Here is a 10,117-nt window from a genome sequence, read left to right as displayed (position 1 = left end):
GTATTTATGATGTTTTTACTTTAGGAAATTGGTGATGTTATATTTGCCGTTTAAAAGTAGTAAGAATGGTGTCCGAATTGCTTTTGAAATCCAGGGCACTCTAAAAATGGGACCCAGTGCCTGTACTATAGTTTGTTAGTAATTATAAAGTGTGCCAAAGTAAGGCCTGGGGTCCGGATCCAGCCTGCCGGTTAATTATATCCGGCCCTCCAGATCATATAATTTTATTTCTAACTTGAATAATTTTGACATAATATATTTTTATGGAGAGTAAAATATTGAAAGTTATTTAAGGTTTAAGTTGATTCATTCTGGAATAATATTCCTGCCTGTTTTTATACATAGTAATGTTACTTTTTTAAAGTTTTTTTTTTTTGTCTTAGAGTGTTCAGTAAATGTTTATCCTATTTGGCCCGTAACTAAGGTCTGTTTTGAATTTTGGCCCCCTGAGCAATTGAGTTTGACACCCCTAAATTAGGGAGTAGAGACAAATTGGGCTATCGCCATAACCAAAGACTATTTATGATTAAATTCTCCAGTGTTAAATTAATTGTACATGCATTGTGGCCTATATTCACCCATATTGATCATCACTGTTTTTTGCAGAGACTTCTGGCAAATGTCCTTGAGACTGGATTTTGGAATTGTTGATTCAGACACCCCTAGAAAAATTGCAAACACACTATAATGTGCACAAAGTAGTGAAGGAATTCATACACAGCCTATTTAAAATCTTGATGTTTTATAGGTTTTTAAATTCAGAAAAATGGATGATGTCATATTTGCAGTTTAAAAAATGTTTGAGCATGGTGTCCAAATTGCCTTAAAATCCTAGGTACTGGACAGTCCCGCACTGAAGGGTTTAGGGATGACGCTGTCTGTGTGCCAGACGCCATCTGCTGGACCAAGGATGTATTACAGGCTGTGTCCAGACTCCTCCCAATATAACAAGTATTATTAATGTATCAGTAGTATATAAAGTAACAACACAGCAGAAACTTTTTCTTGACTTTCTGCTAAAAGAGCTTCTTCCCCTTATTCTGTAAAAAAAAAAAAGAAAGAAATAAAGTGGACTTTAACTTTTTCATATTTATTATTTTCTTTAGGTTTTAACCCCTGCACATTACATTAACATGAAATGACCTTTTCTAGTGTTAAAGTCAAGATAAATTGAAACCCACTAAGAAACACTAGAGAGTTGTGCACTCTGTGCTAATAAAAACCCTGGTCACCATCATTCTTGCCTTTTCTTTGTTCTAACCACTTCCCTTGTTCCAAACGTTCTAACCACAGCATAAAACACAGGTTCGAGTCACAGTGTGAAATTGAAATAAGTGCTTTCACCAAAAGTGAATTTTAGTAAGTAAAGCAAAAACTATTATTCAAGTAAAATGTCAATTATCACTATTATCTCCATTTGTCGTTTCCATCTTGTATCTTTTTACATGTTACAACTTTAACGCTTATGGAAAATACCATCATCGATGTTTAATAAATTTAGAATATTTAATAGTTAATATTTAATAATCAAACTAATTTGAATAGTAATCAGAGCACTTCACCAAAGTTGGATTTTCTGAACAAAGTAATTCAAAGGCAAGCTGTGAAAAAAATGGAACGGAAACTTAACCAGTCATCTAAGACAAAAAGGAAATGATACCACTCGTGCCTTTTTATTTTCAGATTGGCTTCTGACCAGACAGGATGAGAGCTTCTGATGGTCTCCTGTTTCTCTTGTGCGTTTGGCTTAAAGGTAAGACACGCTCTATTTATAATTTGTGTTAATCAGAAATGCTGCTTATTTATTTTATTTATATTTATTTAGTCTTTTTTTTTAATAGAAACTGAAGCCTCATCCTGGACATCTGAGGTACCATCCCAAATTAAAGGTCTCCTGGGGTCATGTGTGGTGATCCCATGCACCTATGATTACCCAGATCCAAAAAAGAAAATCAGCGTGTTCAGAGGGCTTTGGATGAACACCAATAATAAGTTTATCAATCACCCCGAAGCGTCAGAAATGCTGCAGGAATATCGGAGTCGGACTCAGCTGGTGGGAGATGTCACGCAGAAGAATTGTTCCCTGAAGATCGATGTTCTCAGTCAGCAAGACGTGGGACCTTTTTTCTTCAGGATTGAAATGGAAGGCTATGACAAATATTCTTATGCAAAAAATGCAGTCACAATTTCAGCGACAAGTAAGTAAAACACAGTCCTGACGACACTGCAAAATCAGGAATGTCTATGACAAAATGTCAGGAAAGTAGAATATGATAAGTAAAGAGAAGAAACTGGCATGTTGAACTTCTTTGGTCCAATTTTGGATGCAAAGCACTCAAGAAAAAAACGATATTAGGATTGTAAGCTAAGAAGCTAAATAATAATTTTATCAACAGCTTAACAAATGGATTTTTAAGTTTTCTTTCTTTTTCTGTCAGTTGCAAGTGTGCCTAATGTTTTGCTTTTAGAAGTGTGTGCGCTTTTCCTTTGCTTGTGTTTCCTCTTTCATATTTAAGTCACCTTAGTCTCAAAGAGCCAAAACCATCTGCCAACATGCTGCACACTTCCTCCTGACGACTATCTTCACTTGAAAACAGCTTTAAATGATCCCTGATCTTTTTATGGTCTCTCTTGCAAACGCAGGTGAACCAGACCCCGTTAGCATTTCAGTGAAAGGGGATCTGAAGGAGGGTCAGACTGTGTCTGCTTCCTGCTCTGTGTCTCACTCTTGCCCCAGCAATCCTCCAGCCTTCACCTGGAGTCACCCTGGAAAAGAGAGCTTTCAGGAGCAGCAGCTCGATCATGGTCAGTGGAACGCAACGTCTGTTCTGGAGCTGCTTTTGAGCCGCAATGACCACAACAACCATGTAAACTGTACTGTCAGCTTCCACGGAGGCAAGAAGCAGGAGGTATCCAAGTTCCTCAGAGTAAGATGTAAGTATATTTACAGATTTAATGTTAATCCTCCACAGAAAGAAGTGACTAAAAGACTACATGCAACACTTTTGTTTTATTGGCCTTTATTAATACTTTGAATTGTACTTTTTTTATTTTTTGCTACTCAAAGAAATTATACCTTTTATTTGTTTTTTATCTATTAAAAAGGCATTTATTGTAGCTGTTCAGGTCTGCAAAGTGGTGTTGTTGTTAGCACTGACACCTCACATGCAGCGAGAAGACTTGCAAGAAGACTCACTGCATGTGTGAAAAATACCAGGATGCACACTGCTCAGAGTTCACAAAGGAGTTCATTTAAGGGTCTCAAAATGATGAATCAGGTATGATTAGTTCTTGATCCAGAAGAGGGCATCGGGTGCAGGGAGAGGGGGGCAGGTTGGAAGTCCCAGAATAATCTCAGGTGCAGGGACGGAGCTAGCAATGATCTGTGATCTAAAGACAGAAGCAAAGACCAAACCAGGAAACTGGTGAGAGCTTGAAGCCATGTGCATATAGCTGGAGAGAGCCTGCTTTAAAAAAACAGTCACACTAGTTAGAGGGATTTTGCTGAATACCTGTCAGCTTCTCTCAGATGGAGACAGGAGGCGGGATCATAACACTCTGGGTCTTTTTTGTGTGGAGTTTGCATGCTCTCCTCCCTGCACATGCAGGGTTTTTTGGGCACTGTGGCTTTGTGATGTTGAGGCGTCCTGTTCAGGATGTACTGCAGCTTTCCCTTAAATGGTGCTGGGATGGGATCCAGCAACCCACATGACTCCATGGCATTACTAAGGGTGGTTGTCCTGCAGAGGTAGAGCGTTTGACCTCTGATCTGAGGATCGCAGGTTTGGTTCCCTCCTTGACTGCCCATGTGTTAAAGTGACACTGAACCCAACTTGTTCTGGTTGTTTGGGTACTGCGAAAACAGGAACTTTAGAAATAGCTGAAGCATTGGTAGATTTTCCTTAAATAGGCAAAAAAACAAAACAATTCTAGCCACCAAGACAATTTTTTTTCAAAGATTATCTTGCTGTTAAAAAACTTTTTTGACTTAAGACATTTTTCTTGAAGCAAAGGTTTTTTCCTTTCTTAAGATTAAGTTTTTGCAGTGTGAATGGAACAAGTGTTCACAGCGGAGCCACCATCAGCGTGTGTGTGCATGGGTGAATAGAGCTGTGACTGTAAAGCGCTTCGGGCCTAAATCTAATGAAAAAACACTGAATAAGTAAATGCTATTTACCATTTTTCATTAAAGGCAAATGGACGTAGCTGCTCATGCATGGTGGAGTTATTAACTATAATGTCAAATAAGGGTTGATAGTTGCTTTGATAGTAATAGACAGAAAAACTCATCATAGTTTCCAGTGGGCAGAAGCCAATGAGTCAAAGCTGACAGTCCACTGTTCACTAAAACTACCCTGAAGCCAGAGCACAGAAAAAGCACTGTTATATCAGTTTTAGCTTCTCACCCTTATGGAATCTCTTTGACCATCAAATGTATATTTGAACGCTCAACAGCAGTGGCACATGCTGAGCTATTTAAGTCATTCTCACATGATTAACAGTCATCTCCTCTGGAAAATGTAGGGGATCTTTAAATTATTTGTGGCACCGTGTTTGCTCCTGTTATAAGCACCAAGTGTAGATGATGTTATGCTCTTAATCTTTTCTGAAAATGTATTCTCAACTCTTTCTTTTAGATTATTCATTCAGTTTCCCTCATTATCTTATCAGCCACAAATACTAACTGGTTTGTGCAACTCTGTTGCAAAAGCATAAATGTGTGATGTGAAATAAAAACTGTTGCATTTCATTTATTAGAACCAGCTAGAAGGGCATGGACTAAATAGTATATATATATAGATATATATATATATATACTGCTCACAAAAATTAAAGGAGCACTTTAAAGAAACACATTAGATATATAAAATCTAAATATGAAGTTACATATCTATACAAATGACGACAGGACAGTGTCTTAGGAACAAAAGGATGCCAAGTCTTTTAATGGAAGTAAAAGTTTTCAGTCTACACTCAATTGTGTAGACACCATAAAATCAGAGTGAAATTGGGATGTGGCCGGCTAGTCCATTTTTTCCAAAACTTAATTTCTGCAACTCAAAATGCTTTTCAGTATCTTTTGTGGCCCCCCACGAGCTTATATGCATGCTTGACAACATCGTGGCATGCTCCTAATGAGACGATGGATGGTGTCTTGTGGCATTTCCTCTCAGATCTGTGTGAGGGCATCTCTGAGCTGTTGTACAGTCTGAATAGCAACCTGGCGGTGCCAAATGGACCAAAACATAATGTCCCAGAGATGTTCTATTGGGTTTAAGCCAGGGGATCGTGAAGGCCATTCAATTGTTTCAATTCCTTCATCCTCCAGGTACTGCCTGCATACTCTTGCCACGTGAGGCCGGGCATTGTCGTGCATTAGAAGAAAACCAGGACCTACTGCACCAGCGTAGGGTCTGACAATAGGTTCAAGTATTTCATCTGGATACCTTATGACAGTCAGAGCACCATTTCCTAGGCAGTAGAGGTCTGTGCATCCCTCCATGGATATGCCTCCCCAGACCATCACTGACCCACCACCAAACCTGTCATGTTGAACCACGTTGCAGGCAGCATAACGTTCTCCTTGTCTTCTCCAGACTCTTTCACGTCTATCACAGGTGCTCAGGGTGAACCTGCTCTCATCTGTGAAAAGTACAGGGTGCCAGTGGTGGACTTGCCAATTCTGGTGTTCTTGAGCAAATGCCAGTCGAGCTCCATGGGTAGAGAGATTCACACCAGTGGCCCTCTGGAGGTCATTCTGTAGGGCACGAGCAGTGCTCAGCCTGTTCCGCCTTGCACAAAGGAGCAGGTATCGGTCCTGCTGAGGGGTTGAGGACCTTCTACGGCCCTGTCCAGCTCTCCCAGAATAACCACCAGTCTCCTGAAATCTCCTCCATGTTCTGGAGATTGTGCTGGGAGACACATTAAACCTTCTTGCTGCAGCACGTGTGGATGTGTCATCCTGGAGAAGTTGGACAACCTGTGCAACTTCTGTAGGGTTAAGGAATCGCCTCATACTGGCAGTAGAGATAATTACGCAAGACAAAATCAGCACGAGTGGAAAACCAGCCAAAAAAGATCAAGAGGGAGAAACTTGAAATGACCTCCACATGTAACACCAGTCCTTTTGGAGGGTTTTCTAATTGTTGCCACTGAAGTGCACCTGTTGTTAATTCCATGAACACCAATACAGCTGAAATTGATAAACGAGGCCCTCAGCTGCTTAACCAACAATAAAATTATTAGACAGGTCTAATTCAATTCATGCCAGGCCCACTAAAAAAAGGTGTTCCTTTAATTTTTGTGAGCAGTATATATGTATATATATATATAATCATTTGATTAAAGTAGCTTACATTAAGACAGAGATAGTAAAATGCTGTTAGTCTTATTAATTGTTAATAGTTAATTGATGGCAAAACAAAATAATGCTTTAACACATTTCTGAGTTCTTGCAGGAAGGGTCTCGTAGAAACAGGTTTTAACAGGTTTTGTTATGTGCAAATTTAAATTCTATTACTGGCAGTCTTAAATGTTTTTTTAGTTCCCCTTTTTTTTGGTTTGTCATATTGCAATAAGTTTGCATAATTTTGAAAAAAAAAAATACTTTCACTAATATGAATTCTTGCCACAAGAAAATATCAGAGATCAATCTAGATATTACAAAGTATTATTAATCCTTTATCTGATAAAATTGTTTTTAAGCCGCAGAGATGTAAAACTCTGAAAAAAAAAATCTATCATAATATCATAATCATCTTTATCACAGTCAGTTAGCTTTCATGGTAGTTCCAAGAATAATTTGATGTGTCTGGTAAAAGGCTTTCAGTTCCTGTTTTCCAAGGAAAATGATTTAAGAAAACATGGCCCCACATGTCAGATATTTTAAAAGCTTAGATCAGGGGTGCCCAAAATTTTCTTGTAGGGCCACATAACTGTTTTCTTCTCTGAAGTGTCTGTCTAAACGTAAACTTTTATGTTTTTCTAGAAAGCCACTTGCAACCAAATTTTAGCATTCCCTTTCTGTAATCTTCAGAATAAATAATACTAAAACATTCCAAAAATTAAACCAATAAATAAGGGAATCCTCTCCTGTCATCCTTCATTGACTGCAGCTCCTCACTGAGCTCCTCTTAGCCATCTGCATCTTTCAGTTCCCAAAAGGCTCTTTAGGTCGTTTTGTGTAATTCATTATCAATAACTTTATTCACAAAATTAATTATTTAAAAAAAAATTGCCATGGTTTTAAGTGTAAAATATGTAAAAACTTTTTATTTTCCTCCCAAATAAAATGTACAAAATAAAATAAATGATTCAAACAAAAAACAACTATTTACTATTCCACTTTTAAAGTTTAAACGACACACAACAAGGCAAGCAAAACCCAAAATACTAATTAAAATGTGAAAAAAAATTAAGAAAGTTTTTAATCTTAATAAAGCTTGGCATTTAGCAAATATCTAATCTTTTTTAATCTGATCTGCTTCACATATACAATTAATTGGGCTTTTTTTTAGGTGCAATCTAAGAAAAAATAGGATAGTGACAGCATTAACAAATGTTTCTCTGCAGATCCCCCCGTAAAGGCCATGGTGGATTATAACCCGGACATAAAGGAGGGAGACACTGCCAAACTCATCTGCTCCAGTGATGCTCACCCCCCCGTCAGCAGATATGAATGGCATGACGTAAATGGTGGGGAGGTGTTTCAGGGGAATCTGTTTGTGGTGACTAATGTCTCCAGACACATGGGAGCGTTTTACTGCATGGCTATCAATGACGAAGGGCAAGTCAAGTCCAAACTTGTGCAGTTGAATGTGTTATGTGAGTGTCATTTCCGATATGTGAATCTGTTTTTCATTTTTAAGCAATAATACTAAATACATTGAATCAGAATTACTCAAGCTGTTTTTTTTTCTTTATTCCAGATGCCCCTGAAATTAAGAACAAGTCTGCATGCTTCTTAGTGGACAACTTGATCAAATGTAATTGCAAGGTGGACTCCAAGCCTCCCAGCACTGTCTTTTTTAATCTGAGTAACAAATTTCTGCAAGCCACCAGAGGAGAGGAACCGGATGACTTTTTCATCCAGGCTCCGGTGGCCGACTTTTCATCCTCTGAATCTGTGAGCTGTTGGGCAAATAACACACAGGGGAGTGCAACCCTCACGCTGTCTATTCCTTCTGATGGTAAGAACGAGAAATTCCAACACTTCCACGCAGAAAACTAGATTTATGTCAAGAAAAATAACGAGATTGTGTAACTTTTGTTTGGATAGACAAGATGATGCTCATTTTCATCTTCTCTGGAGCAGCTGGGATTGTGGTGATACTTTTAGTAATTGTGGTAGTTGTTATAAAATGGTAAGTTAAAAAAACTTTTTGTGTATTAAATATTGCTCATGTGAGGAAATAAATTGACCCAAACTTTTTTTTAAAAAGCACTAAAATACCTTATGAAATATAAAAAAATACAGTACAAATCAGGTCTAATTTTGTTTATACACTTGTAAACAATTTTATACTTATAAAAAGAAGAATCTGTAAAGAAATATGATAAGATAAGATAAACAAAAGCAACAGTAAAATTTGTTAACTTTTTAATCAGACAAACCTTTTTTTCTTTTTACCTGGAATTTTTTTAAACCCTTTTTTTAATCTTTATGTATGTATTTACATAGATACATATGCTTAACTAAAATATTTATGTATAGCTCCTATTTGGGGAATACACAAAAATAGCCATTTATTTGCACAGTTAATATTGCTTATCATCAAGCAGTTTTTGAAAAGTAATTATGGAACCAAGTTTACAATTCGGTACCATATTTAAATAAGATTATTTAAATATTAAAAGATAAAAAATGTCTGGCAAGTTTTATAATCAATATTATTTCCATTTTTGATTGTGTGTGTTTTTTGTTTTTGTTTTTTTTCTGCAGCAGGTTGAGATCTGCAGACAACATTCACACTGCGAGCCTGGCAGATCGAGCCCTGGAGCTGCCAGAATGTTACAGCACTAAAAGGTTTGACCAATAACCGCTCCATCAGAGTTCATAATGAAAAAATTCCATAAGTTGCAGCCTTGTTCAGCTGCATCTTAACACATATTTTATTTTGTTTGTTTTTCTGTCAGTATTGGGAAAGTTCACGAGTCACCTCTCTCTGCAATCTATGCCAATGATTCGTCATTTATGTACAATGAGGTGTGTAAAGCTTTCTCATTTCATTTATCACATCAACTAGTCTCAAAACATATTTAACTTCCTGGTAAAAACGGATTCTGACTTATTTTCTTTGCAGAATGATGAGGATGAAGCAATTTATGCAAACGTATGACCAGTGGAAGGACAACAGTTTCCAGCTCAGTCAAGCAGGCTGTGATGAATTCAAATATTGTATACACAAAAAGAGAAACATAACTAACTAACTAAGCTTCAGCTCAATAATGCTGTAATATCATTAAGAACTGTTTATTATTCAGACCCTACAGGATTTCGCAGCAGATTTTTATGATTGTTGCATCTTAAAATCCCTGATGTTGCGGTGGCTTTTGTGAAAAGTTGCGACAAAAGTTGCAATGTTTGTTTTTATATAGATATATTTGAAAAGCTCCTAAAAATGTCAATTATGAAATAAAATTCACATTTTCATATTCTAACTTTTTATTATTTATATTATGACAAATAGGAAAATCCTTCACCATCACATTTTACAATTCAATTCATTTATATATATATATATATATATATATATATATATATATATATATATATATATATATATATATATATATATATATCACAAATCAATTGCCTTATTGGGCTTCATTCAAGTAATTTTAAAGAAGCAGAAGGTCGGTCATAAAATATAAACATTAGCTAATAGGTAAACTAAACAGACTAAATAAAAGTGGTTATCCCCGTCCTTAGACCCTCCCTCCCGGTAAGGAAAAACTGATTTAGGAAAAAAAGAAGAAACCTTAGGAATGCCCACATGAGGGAGAGATCCTATCCCAGGACGGACAGGTGATAACAGGACAGTTAAAGAAAAAAATAGCTTATCTAACTCCAAAAGTATATGTTTTAAATAATGTAGCATATGCTTGATCCAGATGG

General features: G+C 36.9%; 1 protein-coding gene across 2 annotated transcripts; it reads left to right on the top strand.

The window, feature by feature from the left end:
• Nucleotides 1-1,553: 1,553 nt before the first annotated feature.
• LOC112143850 (sialic acid-binding Ig-like lectin 13) lies at nt 1,554-9,655 on the top strand. 2 transcript variants are annotated; one of them, XM_024268063.2, is made up of 9 exons: nt 1,555-1,753; nt 1,842-2,198; nt 2,644-2,934; nt 7,573-7,824; nt 7,929-8,189; nt 8,279-8,363; nt 8,942-9,025; nt 9,136-9,205; nt 9,303-9,655. In XM_024268063.2, the coding sequence occupies exons 1-9, from the start codon at nt 1,705-1,707 to the stop codon at nt 9,336-9,338; spliced, it is 1,485 nt and encodes a 494-aa protein (XP_024123831.2). In that variant the 5' UTR covers nt 1,555-1,704; the 3' UTR covers nt 9,339-9,655. The 2 variants fall into 2 exon arrangements, with proteins under 2 accessions (XP_036072001.1, XP_024123831.2); XM_036216108.1 differs by lacking the exon at nt 9,303-9,655 and having other exon boundaries at nt 1,554-1,753; nt 9,136-9,264.
• The last annotated feature ends 462 nt before the right edge of the window (nt 9,656-10,117 follow it).

Source organism: Oryzias melastigma, linkage group LG16 (assembly GCF_002922805.2).
Source record: "Oryzias melastigma strain HK-1 linkage group LG16, ASM292280v2, whole genome shotgun sequence".
Taxonomy (NCBI): Eukaryota; Metazoa; Chordata; class Actinopteri; order Beloniformes; family Adrianichthyidae; genus Oryzias; species Oryzias melastigma.
Note: the sequence above shows the minus strand (reverse complement) of the source record. Positions and strands in the feature narration are given on the sequence as shown.

Coding starts and splice junctions, on each gene's coding strand:
- LOC112143850 (XM_036216108.1), top strand. CDS start 1,705: ATGAGAGCTTCTGATGGTCTCCTGTTTCTCTTGTGCGTTTGGCTTAAA. Junction 1,754..1,841: donor CTTGTGCGTTTGGCTTAAAG/GTAAGACACGCT, acceptor TTTTTTTAATAG/AAACTGAAGCCTCATCCTGG. Junction 8,190..8,278: donor GCTGTCTATTCCTTCTGATG/GTAAGAACGAGA, acceptor TTGTTTGGATAG/ACAAGATGATGCTCATTTTC.